The sequence below is a fragment of the Rosa chinensis genome, chromosome 6 (genome assembly GCF_002994745.2).
Source record: "Rosa chinensis cultivar Old Blush chromosome 6, RchiOBHm-V2, whole genome shotgun sequence".
NCBI lineage: Eukaryota > Viridiplantae > Streptophyta > Magnoliopsida > Rosales > Rosaceae > Rosa > Rosa chinensis.
The window spans coordinates 65,286,611-65,311,020 of NC_037093.1; the positions used below are offsets into that span (position 1 = coordinate 65,286,611).

At 39.7% G+C, this 24,410-nt stretch overlaps 4 protein-coding genes across 6 annotated transcripts; 3 read left to right on the forward strand and 1 right to left on the reverse strand.

Moving 5' to 3' along the window:
- The first annotated feature begins 3,102 nt into the window (after nucleotides 1–3,102).
- On the forward strand, nucleotides 3,103–7,363 carry LOC112171775 (amino acid permease 8-like). Its single transcript, XM_040508631.1, is given in 10 exon segments — nucleotides 3,103–3,295; nucleotides 4,037–4,264; nucleotides 4,439–4,532; nucleotides 4,632–4,846; nucleotides 5,041–5,261; nucleotides 5,987–6,178; nucleotides 6,323–6,403; nucleotides 6,497–6,661; nucleotides 6,663–6,734; nucleotides 6,941–7,363. Coding segments are annotated over 10 exon segments (1,821 nt in total). The 5' UTR covers nucleotides 3,103–3,165.
- Nucleotides 7,364–10,691: 3,328 nt separating this feature from the next.
- LOC112172290 (receptor-like protein kinase 5) lies at nucleotides 10,692–14,292 on the forward strand. Its single transcript, XM_024309572.2, has 2 exons — nucleotides 10,692–13,404; nucleotides 13,532–14,292. The coding sequence occupies exons 1-2, from the start codon at nucleotides 10,782–10,784 to the stop codon at nucleotides 13,966–13,968; spliced, it is 3,060 nt and encodes a 1,019-aa protein (XP_024165340.1). The 5' UTR covers nucleotides 10,692–10,781; the 3' UTR covers nucleotides 13,969–14,292.
- A 171-nt stretch (nucleotides 14,293–14,463) lies between these two features.
- LOC112172291 (nuclear poly(A) polymerase 4) lies at nucleotides 14,464–19,786 on the reverse strand. 3 transcript variants are annotated; one of them, XR_005801992.1, is made up of 14 exons: nucleotides 19,292–19,786; nucleotides 19,120–19,197; nucleotides 18,825–18,932; nucleotides 18,517–18,579; nucleotides 18,249–18,410; nucleotides 17,744–17,857; nucleotides 17,602–17,664; nucleotides 17,193–17,522; nucleotides 16,946–17,110; nucleotides 15,852–16,808; nucleotides 15,657–15,752; nucleotides 15,351–15,415; nucleotides 15,183–15,226; nucleotides 14,464–15,067 (listed from the first exon to the last, which is right to left on the reverse strand). XR_005801992.1 is itself a non-coding variant. In XM_040509135.1 (12 exons), the coding sequence occupies exons 1-11, from the start codon at nucleotides 19,433–19,435 to the stop codon at nucleotides 15,681–15,683; spliced, it is 2,256 nt and encodes a 751-aa protein (XP_040365069.1). In that variant the 5' UTR covers nucleotides 19,436–19,786; the 3' UTR covers nucleotides 14,464–15,226; nucleotides 15,657–15,680. The 3 variants fall into 3 exon arrangements, 1 of the variants encoding a protein (XP_040365069.1); XR_005801991.1 differs by lacking the exon at nucleotides 15,351–15,415; XM_040509135.1 differs by lacking the exon at nucleotides 15,351–15,415 and having other exon boundaries at nucleotides 14,464–15,226.
- A 115-nt stretch (nucleotides 19,787–19,901) lies between these two features.
- LOC112172867 (endoribonuclease YBEY, chloroplastic) lies at nucleotides 19,902–24,127 on the forward strand. Its single transcript, XM_024310365.2, has 12 exons — nucleotides 19,902–20,296; nucleotides 20,370–20,588; nucleotides 20,690–20,785; nucleotides 21,231–21,412; nucleotides 21,579–21,643; nucleotides 21,731–21,831; nucleotides 22,025–22,117; nucleotides 22,591–22,662; nucleotides 22,746–22,865; nucleotides 23,063–23,113; nucleotides 23,309–23,497; nucleotides 23,667–24,127. The coding sequence occupies exons 1-12, from the start codon at nucleotides 20,027–20,029 to the stop codon at nucleotides 23,832–23,834; spliced, it is 1,626 nt and encodes a 541-aa protein (XP_024166133.1). The 5' UTR covers nucleotides 19,902–20,026; the 3' UTR covers nucleotides 23,835–24,127.
- Nucleotides 24,128–24,410: the final 283 nt, after the last annotated feature.

Consider the following 24,410-nt stretch of genomic DNA (forward strand, 5'->3'; position numbering starts at 1 on the left):
CCGATTTTAGCGTACCACATATGCACGCGCTCAGTTTAACGTCCCCTACGACTTTCATGAAGAATATTTTCTCAAATTTTGGCCCGAGCAAAAAGTCAACTTTAGGGCCACTAAAAGTACCAAAACGACAATAAAAGTAAAAGTAAAAGTCGTTTACAGTCCAAATGTCTAGTAAAACCGTAAATTAAGGTTCGGGACGTTATAAGTTTACTCCTTTGGTGGTAGAGACCAACTGCATGGATTTGGTGCAAGCCGTGTCCGGGTCTTCTCTGGATCACTCGGACCTGGGCTTTTTGTTAAGGGACTTGAGAGTGGTATTGCAAGCTGCGGTAGGTGCAAGAGTAGGTTATTGTAATCGAAAGACAAATTTGGTGGCTCATACTCTAGCGCAAGAGGCCAAGGTTGGTCAGTTTCGGGTGAATTTCTTTACCACTATTCCTCCGAGTGTAGAGGCTATTGTAATATCTGATTGTAATGATTACCCATCAATGAATTAGTCTTTCATTTCCTTAAAAAAAAATTTGACTAAGTGAGATAGAACCCTCACTTTGTTCCTGGACTTCTCCTTCCTTTTTTTGTACGTGCAATACCCAATTAAAGATGACCAGTTGGCGGTTTTCAGGGGCCGATGGCACTTCGCCGTCTTCGGTTCTAATGTACAGCGAGCCTTATCAGAGCTAGCATTCAAGACCTCCTCATAGTCAAGCTTCAACGCTAACCGTTATCTTGATGACTTTTCCGATCACTGTCAACGGTGCACCTGCTCGCTGAGCTCGTCGTCGTTAACTCAACCTCCTCCTTCACCAGCTCCGAGTAAAACGGCCAGTTCTCGACGCTCAGATCTCCTCCACTCCCCATCATCGCCGTCCGTACAATGTCGTCGCTGCGGTCCGTTCCCCGCTAGTACCCGTAATTCGAGTCATTGACGAAGAGGAAGATGAGAGATGAGACTGGGTTATGGCAGTGGCTTTTTGGTAAATATTGTGAAAATTTCCAGGTAAATTTGTAAAATTGACAGTCTCGATATTTATTATTTTTTTTAAAAAAAAATTAACAGTCTTGATATTTAGTGGACCGATGTGCGGATGTGGCACTATTTTTTGAATTTTTTTCAAGGGTCAACCTAATATCAGGAAAAATTTTAAGAACTTTTTATTTATTATCTTTTTTTTTTTTTGAATAAAACTTTTTATTATCTTTTTGGGTCAAGAACCCACGGTAAAAATTGCAATAGTGGATGTTTTTTTTTCTCAGTTTACATTCACGTATCTTGACAAGGTTGGACACAACTGTTAATTACCTCCTCCATTTGGCCACCCTATATATTATCATGCATGCTGAAATTAGGCCTAGCTTCTTGTCAGCTACAAATGGCCAATTCGAATGTGATGCAACCAGGGCGGAACTACATGGTAGGCTGTCTGGGCTGCAGCCTAGACAAGAATTTGACCCAAAAACCGCTAAGTATATGTATATTTTCCCTCAGCCCATACCCAAAGGAAAAAAAAAAAAAAAACTATCCGGAGACTGGAGCTACTCAACTTGAACCCACAAACTTAGGGATTCTGGGTAGCTTTGGTGATCAAATGGAAAGCTCCTTGGCCGGGTTTCAATCAATTCTATCTCAGAGATAATCAATTTGAAGAACCAAATCATAAATCTCTCGATCATCAGTTTTTTCACGGAGGAGACCAAGATAATATGGCATGGCAACAACGGAAAATTGGGGTTTTTGGAATCAGACGCAGCACTGGTCCAGAGAATCTCTTCGATATCCATTTGGGTTGAGGTTATTTCTACTCCTTGATGGCTCCGCACCTCTTTGGTTTTGAGGATTGCAGACGCCCTCTTGCCTTCAATTGGGTTTTACTTATGACGGTGAGTTGGGTTCAAGTTCTTACCTATACAATTGGTCACTGTGCTCTCTCTTTCAGCTTGGATAATTATCAATTAATGTTTAATTGTAGCTTTGAGTTCGTGAAGGCCAGGTTTGTCTTTTACTTTTGCTCAATTAATTTTATTGGCTCTCTGTTTGAGTGTTTGTTCTGGATTTTGTTAATCTGCATATTACAAGCTTAGGCTTATGGTGTACTTGTTTTACCGGATTCAACTCTAGCATAAATTTACACACCTCTAGTCAAGATTATGTGACTCCTTATTTTGGATCTTTCTTCATAAGTCCTTGTAAATGAGGCAGAGACTCTGTTAAAGAATCCAATGCAAAACCTTCTTCTTTCAATAGTTTAGAATGACAATCCTAAGTTGGAATTGCCGTGGCTGTTCACGGCCAGGTTTTCTCCCTCAAGTAACCTTTCTCTCTTCTTTAGTTGCTCTTGATGTTTTATGTTTAATGGATACTAGACTCGATACGGATGCTTCAGATAAGCTAGTTTCTAAGCTTCCTTTTGGTAATGCTTGTTGTATTCCAGCGGATGGGCAATGCGGTGGCTTGATATTACTTTGGAATGAAATAAATTATAGTATTTCACTTGTTCTTGAACATTCTCGTTATATTCATTTTTCTGCTTCTCTAATCCTAAAAATGCTGATCGCTAGTACATTACATTTTTATACATGTATCCTCAAAAGGAAAAACAGCTTCTTGAATTGTGGAATGAATTACTTACTCTTAATACCTCTACTGATACTACTTGGTTTCTTATGGGCTATCGTCATTGTACAGAAAGCTGTGAGCTATCGTCATTGTACCAAATATATATATATATATATATATATATATATATATATAAATTATAGAGAAATTAGTCTAATTTAACTTATTGCTAATTAGCCTAGACAGGTTTTGGATCCTGGTTCCGCCACTGGATGCAACTTCGATAATGAAAACATAATTAAGGAAATTAATTACTACACTGGTTGATGTTTCATATAAATTAATGGAGTTTGCTGTTGTCCTCGGAAGAAAACCAAATATAACCAGTAGAGTCTATGGGAGTAGGTTGTCCAGATTTTAAATATCTGACAGAAATTAAGGAGGTCGTGCAGAATTATAGTAGGCATTTGACTAGCTCGTTTCAAACTTACACACCCCGAAAAGATTCTTTAGGGAATTACTATCTTCTTGTATATTGTGTTCTTCATCATTTTCTTGTAATCTCCGTGAGATTCTGAGTACTCCGAATTACATGCAAAGCTACAATTGTGATGGCATTGAGTGAGGTTAAGGCTGAATTTCAACATGACTTATCTGAATCTGATTTGAACAATCCTGCAAAAAACGTGGAAGCTGGAGAAGAACTGCTGGTGGATGATGATGGCAAACTCAAAAGAACTGGTATTCGATCTCTCTAGTCTTGTTCGTGTCTATTAGCAATTTTTCTGATTCTTTTTAGATTTGTGATGAGTATTGAACTTCAGAAAGGGAGACTGCTTTCCCTTCTTTTGGCTATGAAAGGCTATCAAATCAATTTAACATGTAGCTAGCAAATCCTTTCTTTTTGGGGTCTGAATTACAAAAATACGACTTTAGCTAGAGATCTATTCTATAGGCTAGGATGCAACAATGTAGACTAAATGATTTCATACGCACCAGCAGAAAAGAGAAGAAAGAAAAATAACTACCTATAATTATCTTCATTGAAGGCTTAAGGGCACATGATACTTTGATGAGTTTGATCATATGGCATGATGCATGTATTCATGAATTTAGTGCTGGTTTGTTTGGTTTTCTTCTTCTTCTTTTTCTTCTTTTTTTTTTACTTGGAATACTGTCATTAATAAATTAATGGAACAAATCCTCCTTTCCTGTAAGCAGATTGCGCTATATATGCATTAAAGCTCACCTACTATCAAAGTTTCTGTACTAGTTAAGTGAAAATTAAGAAAACAGAAAGAAAAAAAAGTTGAAGAATATGGGTGTATCTCACCAATTAATTTCGAAATTGGAAATGTAACTAAACTTAAACTTAACAGAAGTGTACGTATAGGACTTGATTAAATTTGATTATCAAATAATCCGACATCACGACTTACCTAGTAATCAATTGCTTTAATTTGTGTGATCATGCGGGAACAGTATGGACTGCCAGTGCCCATATAATCACAACATCAATAGGTGCAGGGGTGCTATCTCTAGCCTGGGCAATGGCCCAACTCGGATGGCTTGCCCGGGTTTTTATTCTCTTGTTCTGCACCTTCACTGCTGGCTACGCTTCCACTCTCTTAGCAGATTGTTACAGATATCCAGACCCAGTTTCAAGCAAGAGAAACTGCTCTTATATGGAGACTGTCAAAGTCTATTTAGGTAAGTTCATCACATGAGGGAAATTTATTATCACTAATTAATTTATAGTTGTAAGTTCGGCCATTATCCATATTAGTTACAAGTCTCGTGTTTGTTTTATAGTATACTACTGAAGTTTATTTAATGGATCAGAAATTCTTGATTTGATATTTGGTTCAACTTCCTAATGTCTAGGTGGAACAATGCACATGATTTGTGGATGGATTTTATATTTAGACCTTGCTGCCATTGGAGTTGGCTTCACTATAACCACTGCAAATAGCTTGGTGTAAGTGTTGATTATCGTTGATTGATAATCAACACTAGCTAGTAACCATTACAAGTTCTAATCCTACTTGTACTCGAAATTGATGGCTATTCAATTCAGGGCTATACAGAAGTCCAATTGTCATCGCAAAAATGGTGAAGATTCTCCATGCATGTTTTCCTATATTCCACACATGGTTGGATTTGGGCTTGTTGAAATTCTATCACAACTCGAAAACTTTCACAAATTGACTTGGCTCTCTAAGCTTGCAGCTATTATGTCATTTGTCTATGCAACTATTGGAATTGGACTTTCTCTTGCTAAGATCATATCAGGCAAGTTCTCATCCATAGTTTAAGCGGGCCTTGGGTCATTGGTAGATTGGCTTGAATTCCCCCTACAAGAATAACAGGAGCCCACAAAATGTAAAGCCCAACTCCTCAAAATGAAAGAGTAGCATCTAAAAATGAAAGGACATTACTTCGCTAACCAGCCCTGGTTAGCTTGGGCTGACCATGGCCAATAATAGATCGACACGTGTATGCAGTGGGACAGAGGCCAAAGCATGAAAAGCAGGAGATAATAACTCAGCCTGGTTGCATCGACCTCCGCCTCTCCTCATCGTCTCCTACCCATCTCCTCTGCCAAATCTCTCAAACCCGAATCACCGCCTTCCCTTCCTCCACCCGCTACGACCTCATCTGCGGTGTCCCCATCTTCCAAATTGCTGAACCTAAAGCAAAACTCCAGGTATAACAAAGTTTAGTCAACAACTCCAAGTACACTAATTACAATTATCATGACAATGTTGTGCCAAAGATCAGAAATTGAAAGTAGGCAAAGTTAAACCCCTTCACTGGTTTTGAATAGACAGAACAGAGAAGCGAACAGACTCAATAGTTCTAAGAGCACAATCAGAAAGCCAGATCAAGATATAGAGAGTCCATTTCCAATTCTCCAATAAAGATACAAACTTGTTCATCTATTCTCATCACAAAACAAAATTTAACCAAATTCTCAATTCTCAATTCTGAAAACAAAACTTGTTCATCTATTCCCAATTCTCCAATAAAGATACGAACTTGTTCATCTATTCTCCTCACAAAACAAAACCCAAAATTTTATCTAATCCAATCCACCCAAAATTTCAGGTTTTCGGGACAGAGAGAAATGAAATCAAACCCATCAAATCAAAATCACAAACCCAAAATTTGAGTTAATGGGCACCACCCTCCCCATCGCCACCTGCATCAGCATCTCCCATGACATCCCCATGGCCGGCTGCGGCTGTGTTCCAAGAATGGGTCCGATTAGTTCTATCGCGGTGGTCGACGCTTCAATTGGTCATCGAGAACGAGTGGGGTAGCCGTGATTCGCGCCTCAAGACCGAGCAACTCGTCTTCGATGTCCTCTCCTGGGTCAATCACTCCACCGGTAAGCTTTAACTCGTCAAGTTCTCTCTTTTTCTGGTCAAGGATTTCAAGCCCGGCCAGGTCTACCTCATCATCAAGGAACTCGTCACCAGCAGCGCTTCCATTCTCGAGACCTTCGTGCCGCTCAGAGTCGTCTGGTTGAAGGCCAGTGACGCCGTCGTTTCGATCGGCCGGGCTAAGGAGTTATTATCTCCTGCTCTTAATTGCTTTGGCCTCAATTCCCACTTCATACACGTGTCGATCTATTATTGGCCGTGGTCAGCCCACGCTAACCAGGGCTGGTTAGCGAAGTAATGTCCAAAATTTTTTTTGAAAAGTTTATTTTGAACAGAGGATGGAGGAACAACCTTTCTTGCAGGGGCGGATCAGTCGTCATAGGAAAAAATTTGGATGATGCCTATAGCAGTGGGAGATATTGCATTTGCTTGCTCGTATGCTCTTGTCCTGTTTGAGATTCAAGTAAGCCATATCAACTACACCCTTTTTGCGGTTTTCCTCCTTAGCTTGGGAAAAACCGCTCGTCTTTAATATTGCATTTCCTGTGATTTTCAGGACACACTGAAGTCATCGCCACCAGAAAACAAAGTGATGAAGAGGGCTGTTGTGATAGGGGGTTCTACTATGACATTATTCTTCATGATGTATGCTAGCTTGGGTTATGCTGCCTTCGGCAACAAGACACCAGAAAACCTGCTTGCTGGTTTTGGAGATGATCGAGATGCCCTGGGCATTCTGGCTTCTTGATTTGTCTAATTTTTGTATTGTGTTGCACATAGTTGGTGCATTTCAGGTGCGTGCATATACTACTTTACCCAAAATTATGAATGTAATACTTGTTACGATAATATACTTATTAGCTGACTTTTGAATGTGTGAGCATGCTTGAACATTAATAGTCTGACAATATAACATGTTAGATAGATATTTGGAAAAGAACCATTACCCTACATTATGTATGACATCTAGTGATGCGTATCGTTATTTCTGATCGAGCAGGTACTATGCCAACCAGTGTTTGGCATTGTTGAACTGTTGGCTAGTAGAAGGTGGCCAAAGTCCAATTTCATTAACAAAGAGAACCAAGTCAGACTAGGGTACATGAAGTTCGATATAAACATGTTTAGGCTGACATGGAGAACAACCTTTGTGGTGTTGGCGACTTTCATTGACATGGCAATGCCATTCTTCACAGACATGCTTGCGCTTCTTGGAGCTATCGGGTACTGGCCTCTTATAGTTTATGTCCCAATAGAGATGCATGTTGTGCAAAACAAGATTCAGAAACAAACCCTTCGCTGGTTCGGGCTCCAACTCCTGAGCTTTTTGTGCTTGCTTCTTTCCTTGGCCGCAGCATCTGGCTCCACTTATGGTCTGCATAAGGGTCTCGGTGCGTACAAGCTCTTCAAAGTTAAAGAGTGATCGCAAAATTAGTATATGTTTAGACGAATATTATGTTCTCTTGCCAAATAATCTGACAAAATATGAAAATATGATGATTATGTTGTTGGAGTCTGAATCTGGACACTTCATTTATCTGGTTCAGATTCATGACAAGAAAACATTAACCTATCCCTATGATTTATTAGTGTAGCGGATATGTCAATTATCGTCAAATTAATTTTAATTTGAACTCATTCAGCCAAGAAGAGAACTATTGTGTCGTAGCAACATAATGGAGTATCGAATATCGAGTATAGTTAAATTGATGGGTACATATGTAGCTTGATGTCTTCTTGCGATTATAAATTCACTAGAATAGATTGAACTTATTCTAATCGTCACTCATTTTCCCACCCTCTCTCACCATTTTAGACTGATCGCTTTAGAACCTGATGCATGTTTGTGGTGATTATTGTGCGTTTTTCCTCTTCTTGATACATGATTGAAGTAGAATGCAGAATGCAGATGGTCCAAGAGACTTTTCAACTCAGCAGCCTTCATTATTTACATAATTCACATATGCTTTCTACAAATGGGGTTCTGCTTTTTCTCTCGTTTTTAATTCTTTGTTCTTCGGGTATTCAGTGGAATTGGGGATATTATAGAATCATACTACTGTGTCACTGTCGATGAAATTATCAGTATGATAGGTGAACAGAGATCACCTAGCTACCATACCATGCATTTAGAAATTCATCGTATTACCTTTAACAACCCATCGTGCAATTTTACCTTCCCACTTCTAGATTTAAGAAGTAATATTGTATAATTAATCTAACCATGTGCAAACCCACTTCAGAATCTAGAACTGTTTTGGTCTTTTGGAGCACAAAATGGATGCCTTTGCCAACATTATCAATATTATCTGAGGCTTCACTAGCATAGTGATCAAGCCTATTGGAGCAATACCCAAAAATACAAATGCAAAACCCGGCCACTAATTCTCCAGTCCAAGCAGCTAGACTGAAATTCATAACTTGACAAAAACCAGGATAGCTAGCTAGAACCTAGAGTACTCCTAGAGCAAGCAATTCAAAGTGATGATGTAGATAAATAATTTAAGCTAAAATAGAGAAGACATGTATATGATGATGCCCATGGTCTGTCCTACTTCACCAACCAGCTGGTTTCTGGTGTCGCATTCCTTCTAGACGTAGGATGATATATGGCCCACATATGCGTGCATCATCTTTGGATTTTTCTGGTAATTCGACCATTTGGTTAGTAATTACTAATTAGTAGTTACATTGAAGTTTCTTTCAAAGACGAGTTTATTGGCCTTTAATGTCATAGTAATTAAGCGTGATTTCTGGGTATGTATTAGACTAAACGCAGAAAACTGAGTCAGGATCCGCTATCGTTTTCTTGCTATAGATAGGAAGTCCCAAATTATACATTTGTTAGAAATTACATTACAAATAATATTAATAATAACGGCGGATTCATAAATTTTTCTTTTAAAAGACAAGATTTGGGAGATCAATCGATCTTAAATATTTCTTCAATTTTAGAAAAGAACCCTAAGCTCTCAAGTATATTTAGAATAGCATGTTCATTAATCATTATAGAGACATTTCTTTAGGTAATTAAAGACTCATAGATGTATTTTTCAAGAAATTAAGGAGTTTGAGTTCTCAAAAATCTCTAGGAACATAACACGGACCTCCCCTGTAAGGAACTCTAGTCAATTGTCAGTTAATTTCATGCATTTGCGCGCAGGAACATGCATGAATTCTGGCATAGAAAAACATGATTATTTTACTTTATCATTTCTAGAAGTAAGACGAGTCAAAAAGATCTATGTTTTCTTTTCCGATCTTTGAATCTTGAAGTGATTAGTCCATGATTTTCCACAGAGACTCTCGTGTTAGAAAGCTTGGGGAACAACCAGTCACTAGCCTTTAAGCTCATTCAACCGGTAAACTAGAGGAAAATGAGTGCGTTCAAAAGTTTGTCTTTATGAGGTCTTTTTCTTTGACTACAAGTTTTATAAACTGGACCAGATCGACTAGCATTCCCATACTTTGAATATCTTCTAAATTACACATACAAAAGTTCGATGATATATTAACGTATTTGTATAGCAATAGATTAGTTTCATACAGTCGTAGACTAGTTTGATACCAAGTCGATCTAATCTACTACTATTTTAAATCAGCTTCTCCTAATATGAAATGGAGAAAATTTACTTGACGCACCGATACATTAATATTGTATATGAATTAATTTTATATATATCGTTAGTCAAATGGCCAAAACCACTGTGACTAGAATTTAATAAAAAGATAAGACAAACAAAAGCAACTATGAAATTTCCGCTCACCAACACCAGCCACTATCATCGTTCATGGCACACTATTTGACTTCTAAAATGCAGACATTAGTTGAATGACTAGAATCTAACTGAAAGCTCCACGGATAATAGGCCGGAGAAAGGTAAGAGAAAGCCCATGTTTGTTTTCTGATTTACGGATATGCCACTCGAAGTTTAATAGAGTACTACTTCCATTCTAACAAGTTAACAACATGTGATTAAATTAGTCACTTTCTTAATTGCTTTGTTTGTGTTATATATATTCTCAAAAAAAAAAAAATGTTTGTGTTATATATATGTCCGTCTTCTAGAATAAGGGTCCTACCCTGCACACCCGGCCAACTTGTAATACTGTTATTAGATCACCAACTATTCCTACAACGACTTCTATTAATTAAATTATGCTTACAAGTATTAAACTATGTTATGAGATTCTAATTAGATAAACACAAACAATCATCCCCTAGATTGGTGTGTTGTTTCCCTGGATTCGATTTCATTAGTTTATTGTGTATTGCAACTTAATTTTCACTTTATTAATATAAGAAAATGAAAGATGTATTATTCAAAATTAAATTTCATGTTATAGTAAGATGAATCACGATTTACAAGTTAAAAATACTAAGTTTTTAACAATATAAACTTATCACGCTCGTAAGTAATGAAGACTTAAAGAATATCAACTATCTCGTTAGCATTTTCTTAACGTGTACGATTTGTAATGATAAGATGTTCACAAGAACTTTTTTCATTTCTCTAAAATGAATAGTACTGGACTGCGCCAAGATTATTTATCAACATTTCTCATATTTTTTCCCTTAAGTAATGATTATTACCTCCGCCTGATCCGTGTCAAGATTAAACTCTGAGTTGACTAATACGTGACAGGCCAAAATCACTATCAGTGGCATAATGTAATTAATTGCAATGCTGGAGTCATTTTAATAAATACAAACACATATAATAGCGCGGCTTCCTTGACCAGCCCAAGTTTGAATAGCAGCCCACATTTTCCCGGTAAAAAAAAAAAACAAAACAGAGAGAAAAACACAGAAGGCGGAGCAACCAACAGAGCCACATGAAATGGCCAAAATACTCCCACCACTCTTCTTCTCCATCCTCATCTCCTTACCCTTTACCGTAATTTCACAATCCTCGGATTCCGATCAGGCGATCCTACTCAACCTCAAACAGCAATGGGGCGATCCACCGTCCATCCAGTCCTGGAACTCTTCATCCTCACCGTGCGATTGGCCGGAGGTCATCTGCACCTCCGGCAGGGTCACCGGTCTCTTCCTCCCAGAAAAGAATATCACGGAGAAAATTCCGGCCACCATTTGCGACCTTCCGAACCTCACCGTCCTCAACCTCGCCTGGAATTACATTCCCGGCGAGTTTCCGACGTCTCTCTACAGCTGCTCCAAGCTCCAATACCTCGACCTCTCCCAGAACTACTTCGTCGGTTCAATTCCCGGCGATATCTACCTGATTTCGTCGTCTCTACAATACTTGGACCTCGGCGGGAACAACTTCTCCGGCGACGTTCCGGCGGCTCTCGGAAACCTAACGGAGCTGAAGGCCTTGCAGCTTTACTCAAATCTGTTCAACGGAACAGTTCCGAGGGAGATAGGCAACTTGTTGAATCTCGAGATCTTAAACATTTCGTTCAACGGTGATCTGATCGCTGCGCAAATCCCGCCGGAGTTTGGAAAGTTGGAGAAGCTGAAGGAATTCCGGATGAGGGGGTCGAAGTTGATCGGTCCAATCCCGGCTACTTTCTCTAATCTTGTGAGCCTCCAGGAGCTTGATCTTGGCTATAACAATTTGGAAGGCAAGATTCCTGATGGCTTGTTTTTGTTGAAGGATTTGAGGAATTTGTATCTCTTCCGCAATAGATTGACCGGAGAGATACCGATCACCGTTGAAGCATTGAGTTTGGCAGAAGTTGACCTTGCTATGAACAACTTGACCGGCTCAATTCCACCGGATTTCGGCAAGCTGAGCAACCTGACTGTCTTGAATTTGTACTCGAATCAACTAACGGGTGGAATTCCTGCAAGTTTAGGCCTTATTTCGACGCTGAGGGGCTTTCGGGTTTTCAAGAACAAGCTGAATGGGACTTTGCCGCCGGAGTTAGGTCTTAACTCGGAGCTTGAAGGATTCGATGTTTCGGAGAATCAGCTGAGTGGCGCACTGCCGGAGCATCTGTGCAGCAAAGGCATGTTGCAAGACGTGATTGCCTTCTCTAACAAACTTAGTGGAGAGTTGCCTGAAGGGCTTGGGAATTGTCGTGCTTTGCGTACGGTTCAAGTTCAAGACAACAGTTTTTCGGGTGAGCTGCCCGAGGGACTTTGGACTTCGCTGAATCTTTCAGCCCTGATGATGAGCAACAATTCGTTTTCGGGGCAGCTTCCGAGCACAAGGCTAGCTTCGAATCTGTCTAGACTGGAAATCAGCAACAATAAATTCTCTGGTGAAATTCCAGTTCAAGTTTCATCTTGGCAAACTTTGGTTGTTTTTAAGGCAAGTGGGAATCTGTTTTCAGGGAAAATCCCAGTAGAATTGACCAGTCTTTCACAGCTGAACACTTTGTCACTCGATGGGAATCGATTTTCGGGTGAATTACCAACGCAGATCATTGCGTGGGGATCATTGACTACTCTAGATCTCTCAAGAAATGAGCTTTCAGGCTACATTCCAACAGCTATTGGTTCTTTGCCTGACCTCCTCTACTTGGATTTGTCAGGAAACAAATTCTCAGGTCAAATCCCATCTGAATTAGGCCACTTGAGGCTCAACTCCCTCAACTTGTCTTCAAACGAGCTTTCTGGGAAGATTCCAGATGTGTTTGATAACCTTGCTTATGAAAACAGTTTCTTGAACAATTCAAATCTATGTGCTAACAGTCCAATTCTAAACCTTCCCAGTTGCTACACCAAAATCAATAGTTCCCACAAGTTGTCCTCCAGAGTCCTCGCCATGATCTTAGTCCTCTCCATTGTTGTGTTTCTAGTTACTGTTCTATTGACATTTTTCGTGGTCAGAGACTACCGGAGGAAGAAGCGTGGCCATGACTTGGCAACATGGAAGCTTACCTCATTCCAGAGGTTGGATTTCACTGAGTTCAATGTCTTGACAAACTTGACGGATACTAATCTCATTGGAAGTGGAGGCTCAGGGAAAGTTTATCGAGTTAGTACTAACTGCCCACGTGAATTTGTCGCGGTTAAAAGGATTTGGAACAAAAAGGAACTAGATCAGAAGCTCGAGAAAGAATTCAATGCTGAGGTTGAGATACTGGGCACCATTCGTCATTCAAACATTGTAAAGTTGCTGTGCTGCATTTCTAGTGAGAATTCGAAGCTTCTGGTGTATGAATACATGGAGAATCATAGCCTAGATAAGTGGCTTCATGGAAAGAAGACAAGAATAATGGCGGGAATGGCTTTGGCTCAACATGTTGTTTTGGACTGGCCAAAGAGACTGGAGATTGCAATAGGGGCAGCACAAGGCTTGTACTACATGCACCATGAGTGCTCTCCCCCAGTAATTCATAGAGATGTCAAGTCCAGCAATATCTTGTTGGACTCAGAATTCAAAGCTCGCATTGCAGATTTCGGGCTGGCCAAGATCTTGGCCAAGCATGGAGAAGGACAACCCCACACCATGTCTGTTATTGCAGGCTCTTTTGGTTATATTGCCCCAGGTAAAGTCTTTAATTGGTCTGTTTTTGAGCATTAACCTAAACTGTTTCATGTTCTTGAACATACTATTTTGGTGCTACATTCAGTTTTGATCATTACCTGACCTTGACATTGTGATGTTTCGTGCAGAATATGCTTATACGACAAAAATCAATGAAAAGATCGATGTATACAGCTTTGGAGTAGTACTTCTAGAACTAACAACAGGCAGAGAACCTAATAGTGGAGGCGAATATACCAACCTAGCAGAATGGGCATGGCAGCTATTTGGCGAAGGAAAGAACATTAATGAGGCCCTGGATGAGGATATAAAGAAAACATGTTACTTGGAAGAGATGGCTACTGTCTTTAAACTGGGACTTATCTGCACTAGCACACTACCTTCAACTCGGCCTTCCATGAAAGAAGTTCTGCACATTCTTCGCGGGTATGGTTTGTCAGATGGTTCTGATGTCAAAAAGGTGGGGAGTGAGTTTGACATTGCGCCTCTCCTTAACACTGCAACTTACCTTTCTAGTTACAAGCGCAGTAAAAAGGTAGATGATAGCATAGTTTACAGTGTGTAATGTGCTCTGGATAGCTGTGAAGAAATCTGAGCACAGGATAGAGGATCCTCTGCTTTTAGTTTTTAGAGTTTATATAGTAAATACTAGGTTAGCCATCCTCAAGTCTGTCTCAAAATCAGTGTAGTTTTTCACACACAGGGTATTGATACTTTCTTCAGGATTCTGCTTAGAAGGATTGTAAGACTAGGTTAGCCAAGCTCAGGGCTGTTACACAATACTGTTGTTTTAAGCTTTCAGGATCAATGCTCCAGTCAATTCTCTTTACTCATCCCTAATAATGGCTATTGTATATTGACAAGCTGTTTCCGCCAGCTTTATCATAAACTCCTGCCACTCATCTAACTTGGAAAAATACATTCCTGTTTCATGAAATAAATCTGCTTGTGCACAACTTATAAAACAGTTGTCTTTGATGCTTCATTTGTTGCGTGCAGTGTGTGTGTGTGTGTGTGTGAGAGAGAGAGAGAGAGAGAGAGAGAGAGAGAGAGTCAGAGATAGCCAAAGACAACTTGTATAAGAAACTGTGTTACAATGGTCTGGGGGGTACAAAGTTAACAAGTTTGACGAGTGTTATACATGGCAAAAAACAAGAAAGTAACTGCTCGCTGCCCCAAATATTTTGGAACCTATTTGCCCCAAGAATGACTTTTCCACACGCAGACAGCTGTACAATTACCTTCCCACACACTCAAGTTGCCTCAACTAACAGGGTCCTTCAAGTCCTTGTGCAACCACTTTGCCAAGAAAGAGTTTCAATACAGAGCAGCAGAACTTCCTTCCCACCCTCACCAAGTTGCCTCAAATAACAAGGCCCTTTTGAGTCTGCAATGCACCAGCATACCCAGCTCAAATTCATGGTGCTCAATGTCTCGCCACCAGCTTCGAAATTCCAACACACTAGACCACCACACTGCTATTTGCATTGCTGAACCTTCCCAGGCTAGTAGGCTTCACATTTTACACAAGCCCACCTAAGCCATAATGAAAGCCAGCAGTTATGTGGCACTTACCATTGTGCTGGCTCTTTCTCTAATAGCAGTGAGACTCCCTCTTCAACAATTCACCTCGGCTATGTCATTCCATTGATCTCAGACTTAACCTGTTACAGAACAGCCGCACAACAAAACAGACCAGCATAAAGATATAATGATTTGCTTAATAGAACAAAGAGTTTCAAAGCAGGCCATATTGTTGGCTATTGCATAGATTCTGACCTAGCTCCAGCTTCCAAATTGACAGCATATGCGATTACAGTTGGCTATACAATACAAAATCAAGGATCAGAAAGACTCATCAGGTTAACAAAAATCTATTGTGTAGAAGAGATGGAAAAAAAAAAAAAGGAATGAGATACGAAGATAGTAAGGTCTAAGCATAGTTACTGGAAACAAAGCGCTTATAGTGGTGCAGAACCTGCCACCACAATATGCACCAGTAAGCACATTGTCTGTTCAGAGGGGGGAAAAAAGAAAAAAGAAAAAAAGAAATTTATCATTATCAATATCTAAATCTAGAATAAAAATAAATAAATAAAATTTTAAACCAGCATGTGAACGAAAAGAGTTTAGTGAAGCAGTTAACACAAAAAAGAGTGAAGGACAGAAAAAGACAATGGAAGATTATGTATACAAGTCTAAAAGAGAACCAAACAAGAGAGAACAAAGCATAAGAGAGTTTATGTTCAAAACCTCCAATTCTTCTGATCAGGCATTTTATAGTACGCCGTGCAGATTTCCAGTGCCACTTTTCCGAAGGAACTGTGCTCCTGATGAAAGTAAATCATCCTGCAAAGATCCCCATGTTTCACTATCTCCAAAACTCTTAGTTTTCTCACTTCCATCCAGTACATGCCTAATCCACAATCCTCATATGGAGAAACTCACCTCGCAATTGAGGTTCCGATTGCTGGAAGTTGATTTTAATACACCTTCAGCATTCTCCACCCCCATAGTCTGACTGCATGGTTTGACTAATTCTTGGTCAACATCAATAGCACCCTCTGTCCAATTCAGCACACTACCAGTAGAGTCAGTCTCCATATTCTTCCTGTCCACCAAAACCACATTTCCAACTCTGTCCCCATTTATTTCAATCTGGCATGTTTCCTTGGATTCCGAGAAAGATATTGCAGACGGATGTACCAACTCCTTACCCTCTTCTGAAGGCTTCTGGACTGTAGGGAATTCAGAAGCACACATAGCTGTTGATTCATTTTCAGCGATGGATTGCCGCACAACATTTTCAACTAACCCCACAGGTACCATGGTACCCTTTACACTCTCCAATTGTCCACCAGAATTGCCTCCAGTTGGTAGACACTCTAATCTACCACCATTACTGAAGCTAGGATTAGATGTTCCACCAGATATACCTGCAATACTTTCTGGGGATACAGACTCCATCCATAGTGGGCTAATAGAGGTCTGCTTCTCTAGTTCACTCGGCCTCGTGTCCTCTATTTTAGGATTAATTCTCCTCCTGATATGTCTTTCAATAGGCCCAGAGGGTTCTTCATAAGTTCCTTCATCTTGCTGGCTTATATGTCTTGATAATCGCGACCGTTTATACCCATCGGGGAAGACAAAGGGAGGAAGCTGCTTCCGGCGAACATGACAAACATGCATGTCCATGCCATGTTTCCAAAATCCATACCTGTTTACATCAAGCCTGAACTCATCGACTGTTCCGCGTATATCAAATTGCTGACCTTCTTGACCTCTTACTCCTTCTTTCCTCTGCAAACCCATAAAGAAAGCACAATGCGCACAAGGCTTGGATGCGTCTGTATACTCCTTTGGATATGGATGGCACTGAAGCATTCCACTTGTGTCTCGCTCTATCTGCACGAAGACAAATAACATTCAGGAAAAACAACAATTTCAATTAACTAATTGTCTTAATAAACTCACTTGGTGGAAATGTATGATACAAAACTCTGTAGCCTTTACTCTATGAATTGTTTCCCCAGAAAAATTACCTTCAAGGTGAGCTGTCTAAGCCGAGATTCCACCCACCCCTTCCACGCCAACAAATCATCAGCATCGGCTGCTACAATGTCCACCTGCAGATAGTTTTTGTATGCCTCGAAGAAAAGATAAGGTTCAAACAGAGCGCTCCACTGGCTTTTCTTCAGCTCAATCTCCTGTATGAAAACCAATAAGCAATTCACATCAATGCTCAAACATAGGCAGCAAGCCATTTTGAAATTCAATTCATGTTCTTACCTCACATATCCTATTACCATGGTGGAACTGCTCTGTCATAACACGTAGAGTACTTACTGAGACATTGTAACTAGAGTTCATACAAGGGTATGCAGGAGTTATTATCGGCATATGATGAAAGCGATCCTGAGGGTTTTTACGAGGATCCCATGTAGGTAACCCAAGTTCATTCTCTTCTATTGAACAAAGAAGTACAGGATTTGGCCAACGCCACTGAGTGTACACTCTGAAAAACCGAGAAACCAACATACTAGGATTTGCATTGGGATAAAGCTGACATATCCGAGCAACTAAAATAGCCCAATTTACACCACCAAGAAATCCAGTAACCTACACACATATATGACAATTCAAAAGTGTGACTAATCATTTAATGACAATGAGAACCTTATACCACTGCCAAACTTACATTAGAATATACACCGCGCCTTTTGCCCCAAAACTTCAAACACCTGAGTGTTGTGCGGAAGTGCTACAATAAAATAGAGTGTCAAGGGACGAGTCATTTGAACACAGAAATAAACCAGGGTAATAGATAGGATAAGATCAACCTCAACATTTGGAACAAGCTTAAGAATTTGATCTGCAACCCTGCAACCATTCAGACTTCGAACAGTTTGCTCGTCAACATTGCATAGCACAGATTCATCTGAGATGTCCAGATCCTGTTGACAAGCATGTTCCAACACCACATCAATAGTATAAATAACACCAGGAATCAATACAGCAGCTTAATGGTCTTTCAAATGTTAGTACCTTACAAATTTGTTACAATATTAGTACATCGTATAATGTCTTGAATATAAGGTGTTAAAACCAGAGATTTAAATTCTCATAAGGAGAAAAATTTTCCATCAACTGAATTAGGTGAAAAACAGAGTTGTTCTTGTTAAATGCAGCAAGCAACTCATATGACTATGTTTAGATAGGCTTGAAAATAGTCCTCTATATGACTATGTGTAACATATGGTTACAAGCACAAAAAAATTGGTAAATGAAAAAAAAAAAAAAAAGTAAAAGAGAAACGGGTTTTAAGAAGCTGAATTCTGAACTCACCTCTGGGACAACCAAGAGAGATATGCTTGCATACAGAAGATCAATTGATATGCCCTGAAACTTGAATTTCATGACTGGGACATGAGCATCAGGAACTCGTTGAAGTTCAGTTACCTCTTCCATTTCACACAGGATGTCATGCAAAATAATAAAAAAATCCTCCTGGAGTGAGAAAATCAAGTGTGAGGTAGAACCACTGAGAATAAATCTGGTCATACTCATCAAAGATGAATAAAGAATATACATATACTCAGAGCAGATAAATTACCTCTCGATTCACATATGATGGTCCAACACACAAAGTATCTATATCAGCTCCAGGCCCATGGACCTGTCAATACAATTTTTTGCCATGTCAAAGCATAGTCCATTGAAAAAAACATGAGGAAAAATGTTACATGGCACATAAGCATTAATAGTTTCATTACGTTACATGGCACAGAAGGCATTAATAGTTTCATTACGTTACTTGGCACAGAAGGCATTAATAGTTTCATTACGTATGTAGCTGGAAATATGATCCACGAAGCCGATATGTACAGCACCATGAAGAAACTGCGGAAAGATTAAACTCACCCCAAGCCGATACGATCCAAAAGTAAAAATGACAGCATTTGCATCCTCCACCATCTGATCGGTGTAGCCTCTCTGGCGTGTCAATTGCTTCACCCAGTCTTTCACAATCTACAGCAAAATATAGCTCAGTATCAACAATACTTCCACCACATAAAACTGCATCCAATGCAAATAGTGCACCACTCCAAATATACAATACCAAATTCTCAGGCATTCTCAATCTGATCAAACTAAACCAGTGCCCTATAACTGATTTTGCTCCATAAATTGCGAGACACGGATAATGATCAATTACCTGACCAATGCAGCCAAGAACCTCTTCTCTTTTCGCAGCCTCGTCTTTGCTCTCATACAGCCCCGAATCAACCAAGAACTAAATCAGAACAACGTAAACAAAAATCACATACTTTCAAATCAAGGTCCACTACAAATCACACAAAAACCATAACCAAATGACTACAGATTACCTTCTCGAGTTCGATATTTCGTTGACGATCAGACTGCGACGGCCCGGAGAGAAAAATCGGCTTCGTGATGCCGTAACTCCTCGGCGGCTGTGGAGTCTCAGACGAAGAAGACGAAGCATTTTTCCGACTCTCAGAGGCCGCCATCTCAGTACCAGAAAAAAAAACCCCAACCTGTTTTCTCACCTCAACACACCACGGCTATAGCCTCTATACCAAAAATAGCAAAATTTCCAAAAATATCTGGGAAATAAATATCAAAATTCTCTGCAAAATTGAGTAAAAATGGGCTTTAGGAGGCAAAATTTGACTTAAACAGAGTGAAAATGCCGAAAGCAAAAACCCTAATTTGTTGAGATCGGAAACCTAATGAATTCCAGATCGGAAATCGGGATTAGGTTTTTTTTTTTTCTTTGACGGAATTGGGGGATTGAAGAGGTGGGTGGGAAGATCGAGAAAACAAGTGGAGATGAGGATTTGAGATAGAGAGAGAGAGTCGTTCGATTTTGATCTTAAGATGTAGAGACTTTGATTAATTAATTAAAAAACGTTTCATCCAGCAAAGCCCTCGGCCTTCTATATTCTATGCGAAATTACCAGAAACTCCCCGCTGGTTATTTTGACTTGTTTGACTTTCATTTTAACCGGTGACGTCGCCGTTACTATCAGTTTGTCACTCCCGAAGCGCGAACAAACCAAACCAAACCAACCTTCTGTCTAGTCTCCTCCGCCACTCAAATGGCGCGTTGCGTCCCACGCGCCACCCTGATATCCACCGCGTCATTTCCGAAACTGGTCGTCCCTGGCAGAACGAATCGCGTCGAGGCCTCGAAATCTGCGCTATTCGGCCGGAAATTCCACTCGCTGTGCCGTTACGATCGGAGAGACGCTGCGAGGCCATTGGTGAGGACGCGAGTCTTCGCTGAGCAGAAGGAGAAGGAGAAGGAGCTCCAGGTCAATGTGAGCGTTAGCATCGAACAAGGTTTGCCTGAGGATCACGAAATATCGGTAAGCTCAAGTAATGTTGGTCTAAATGTTTTGAGTATAGTGGCTGAAGCAAATTACATGATGAAATTTGCAGAGGATTACCGAATTGCTTAGGCTAAATGTTCGAACTGCATTGAACCTAGCGTTTGGTGGATTGAAAGATTCTGGTGATGGTTTTCAAAGCGCGGAGCTTTCGGTGATTCTGTGCAATGATGAGTTTATGAGAAAACGTAACAAGGAATGGAGAGACGAGGACCGTGCTACTGGTGTTGTTTCCAAGTCCAAGCATGTGTCTGGTCTTAAGATTCCAAATGTACGAAGCTGTATTTTCGTCTTTACTTTTTAAGATGTAAAGGTGTAAAGGATGAATTTTTCGGAGATGAATGTGTGACGGGTATTGGTATTAATATGCAGGTTGTGTTGGGTGACATTGTGATTTCTGTTGAGATGGCGGCGAGGCAAGCAGAGCAAAGAGGCCACACACTTCTTGATGAGATGCGCCTTCTCATGGTAGGACAATTAGTGTTTGTTTCATGCTTATAATACTCTTGCTATATGTGACATTTTGTTGAATGAATGTTATGCTTTCTGAGTCCCATTATAGTGCATTTATCCATGATAATTGCTGATATGAAAGTCGCATGTTGATGCCATTATGGCAAAAATTGCTACTGGAAGGCTTAATGTATATTGCTTTTGATTTCATTGGGAGAAACACGTCTTGGATTGCCCGTTTCTAATGTGCAAGCCAGCTGTGGGTTAAGGTTTTCAGTGAAGAGATAATTTCTCATGGAGGAATAGTTGTTGGCTATTATACATGTGAACTCACAGCCATAACAAGTAAAGAACTTTATGACCGTAGTAAAAGGAAAATCCAAGTGAATGTGTGGTTTTGATCTGTTAAAGTACTCATAGTAATTTTGTTGTAATTTCATATCCTTGCACCATGCTGCAGGTGCAGGGATTGTTACATTTATTGAGATTTGATCATGAGGGTAAAGAGGCTACAGGGGAAATGGAGAAGGAGGAGGAACGTCTTTTAGACAGTCTTGGGTGGAAGGGGAAAAGAATGGTTGCAGTTTCAGTTTCAGTTTCAGTTTCCGAAACCCATCCAAAATCCAACGAGGGGAAAAGATGGTAATGTTATTATTTATCAGTTTCAGTTTCACTTCCTTCTTCTGTGATCCTTATTTTACTCTGTTAACTATGTAAAATTATAAATAGTTCAATTGATTCTGTAGCCAAGATTTGCTTAGTCAAGTTTGTAATGAGAGAATCTCACAAGTGAATTGTTAAAAGACAGGAAGAAAGAAGGCAGCCTCCGATTTTATAAACCAAAGTTCAAATATGTGTTCTGTGACATGGATGGTAAGTTTGGCCTTGTTTTGCTCTTATACACTCATCACATTCTTTGTTTAGCTTGTAACAATTGTTTGATGTTTATTGCTATTCAAGGAACCCTCCTCAACAGCAAAAGTCAATTGAGTTCAACCACTGCCAGGGCTCTCAAAGAAGCCTCATCAAGGGGTGTGAAAATAGTGATTGCCACCGGTAAAGTAAGCACATCTTCTTTCGATCATTTTCAAGATATGATAGTTGAAATGTGCTCTCATCTGTCTTCGCTACTAGAATTTCACTTTTTTATTTTGGTCTGTTTAGTTACTTCGTTACTTTTTGTGGTTTGTATGCTACAATATTACTTCTTTTCTTCTTTGATTGCTGAATAGTGTTAACAGCCGTTTGGAACAGGCTCGTCCAGCTGTGATGCGCGTCTTTAAGATGGTAGATTTAGCTGGAAAAGATGGCATTGTTTCAGAATTTTCTCCTGGGGTTTACTTGCAGGTCTATCCTTTCTCCTTTGAAGATTTCAACCTAAGCATGCTGCTGAGTTGAATGTGATGAACAAAGAACTGTCTTCACTTGTCAGATACATGCTTACTCTTTTGTCAAAGATGTTATCTTTTGTATTTTCAAGTTTGCCTCTAGTCTATTCACTTGGATGATTGCACCCAAGTACCTTATTTGTGATGCTCTCAATTTGCATTGGGTTTAGATTTAGGTCATTATGTGTGTATTTTCTATTGTTTGATTGATAAAGGTACTGTAGTGAATTCCTGTTCCCATCCAAGCATATTCCTCTGTCTAAGACATAGAACCAATGACTCAACTGTGTAATACTAGGTCAAATTTTTAAGAAACAAATATGCATTATTGATTGTTTGCAAATATTTGCACTTCTTAAAACTATATTTACTTCAGTCTCAGATTAACTTTAGTACATCATGTCCTTACTCTGCGCCTCTACTTGACTCCAGGGATTGCTGGTTTATGGTATTCAAGGTCAGGAAATTTGTAAAAAGAATTTAGATCCAAATGTCTGCAGAGAGGTAAATCCTCGGCACGACATGCAAGAATTTCATTGTTTTGTTGGTTATAAATCAAGCAACAGCCATATGATCCTTTTGCGCAGGCATGTCTTTACTCATTGGAGAATAAGGTTCCTCTCATTGCATTCAGCAAGGACCGATGCTCGAGTCTGTTTGATCATCCATATGTTGATGCTATGCATACTGTATATCATGAGCCAAAGGTGTGAAAAGTTTCATGTTTCATCACGCTAATATGCATTTCGTTGTTCCAATGTAAAAGCTTGTGGGGTTGCTCTTGTGACCGGAAAACCAGCATTGAAAACCTTCTTTACATCTGATGCTTTGGTATTTTGTTAATCTATAGTATATTGACCACAACTTCCATATTTATTTCCCTCCTTTTATATATGATTTACAGGCAGAGATCATGCCTTCAGTTGAGCAGTTCTTGGCTGCTGCTGACATACAGGTATGATCCTCAAGAAGGCAAAATAATTCTCCCCTGTCATTCAAAGAACACTTCTTTGTATAAGATATAGCTTTGTGACTTTTGAGAAGGCCATTATTCATGTATCGACTGAAAAATATGACACATAAATGCATAATACAATTGACTTGCTGCATTTGGTTCATGTATTGATGTGCACACCTTATCCATATACAGAAACTGGTCTTCATGGACACTGCTGAGGGAGTATCTACTGCTTTGAGGCCGTATTGGTCAGAAGCAACTGGAGATCGGGCCACAGTTGTTCAAACTGTGCCGGACATGCTTGAACTTGTTCCCCCAGGAACCTCAAAAGGCAGTGGAGTAAAGATGTTGCTTGATCATTTGGGAATCACTCCAAAGGAGGTAGGGGCCTTTTTCTGTTTCCTAGTCATTAATGTCAGCTCAGCTCCACTTGATCGGCCTACAGTTACAACTATTGGTTAGGAAAGGGTGTTTGATCATGATAGTATAGGCATCAGTTACACATGAATTCAGATTACAGACCTGTGAATTTATAACTTGTGTTCTTTAGATCATGGCTATTGGCGATGGGGAAAATGATGTTGAGATGCTTGAGCTGGCTGGTTTGGGCATTTGTCTCAGTAATGGAGCAGAAAAAACAAAAGCTGTGGCCAATGTAATCGGTGCCAGCAACGACGAAGATGGTGCGGCTGATGCAATCTACCGCTATGCCTTTTGAGATTCAATCCAGCCCTAGAAGAACTACAATACACAGCTTATTAGTTAGGTTGAGGCTTTCAACCTGCCGGAAGATTCTTTACAGTTTACAATGATCCCATTATTATCTCTGTTAAAAAGAACTGCTAGTGATTCTGGCCACAAAGATGGAGTTATCATTCTTTTACCCTTCCAAAGAGCTTGTATCCATGGCCAGAAACTTGCATTACAACGGAGATTTTTTTTTATTTTTTTTAAAGAATTTAACTGTTTAACTACTATATAGTGAAGTGGGTAAAAAAATAAAAATAAATATTTGCAAGTAAAAGTTTTTGATAGTTACCACGTTGATCGAGCGACCTAGTATGAAACTCTCATGTCTAGTATTTGAGTTCTAAATCTCACCTATTTGTAGCCAGCAGGTTTGAGGGGCGTTCGAGTTTGTGCATTTGCGGTGGGAATTAGTATGACTTTTGCTAGTATATCACCATGAACCTCAATCCAAATACTAACCGGGTAGATTTGTTACTAAGGGCTAGTTTGGGATTGCTGTGACTTTAAAAAAAACTGATGCTGTTGTATTGTGAGAATAATCAGC

What these genes read in the sequence shown, in the direction of transcription:
- LOC112172867 (XM_024310365.2), top strand. Translation starts at nt 20,027, where the DNA reads ATGGCGCGTTGCGTCCCACGCGCCACCCTGATATCCACCGCGTCATTT. An exon ending in CTGAGGATCACGAAATATCG is followed by an intron (nt 20,297 to 20,369) that starts GTAAGCTCAAGT and finishes TGAAATTTGCAG; the next exon opens with AGGATTACCGAATTGCTTAG. An exon ending in ATGAGATGCGCCTTCTCATG is followed by an intron (nt 20,786 to 21,230) that starts GTAGGACAATTA and finishes ACCATGCTGCAG; the next exon opens with GTGCAGGGATTGTTACATTT.
- LOC112172291 (XM_040509135.1), bottom strand. Translation starts at nt 19,435, where the DNA reads ATGGCGGCCTCTGAGAGTCGGAAAAATGCTTCGTCTTCTTCGTCTGAG. An exon ending in TTCTTGGCTGCATTGGTCAG is followed by an intron (nt 18,933 to 19,119) that starts GTAATTGATCAT and finishes ATTTTGCTGTAG; the next exon opens with ATTGTGAAAGACTGGGTGAA. An exon ending in ATCGGAACCTCAATTGCGAG is followed by an intron (nt 15,753 to 15,851) that starts GTGAGTTTCTCC and finishes GGATCTTTGCAG; the next exon opens with GATGATTTACTTTCATCAGG.
- LOC112172290 (XM_024309572.2), top strand. Translation starts at nt 10,782, where the DNA reads ATGGCCAAAATACTCCCACCACTCTTCTTCTCCATCCTCATCTCCTTA. An exon ending in TTTTGGTTATATTGCCCCAG is followed by an intron (nt 13,405 to 13,531) that starts GTAAAGTCTTTA and finishes TGTTTCGTGCAG; the next exon opens with AATATGCTTATACGACAAAA.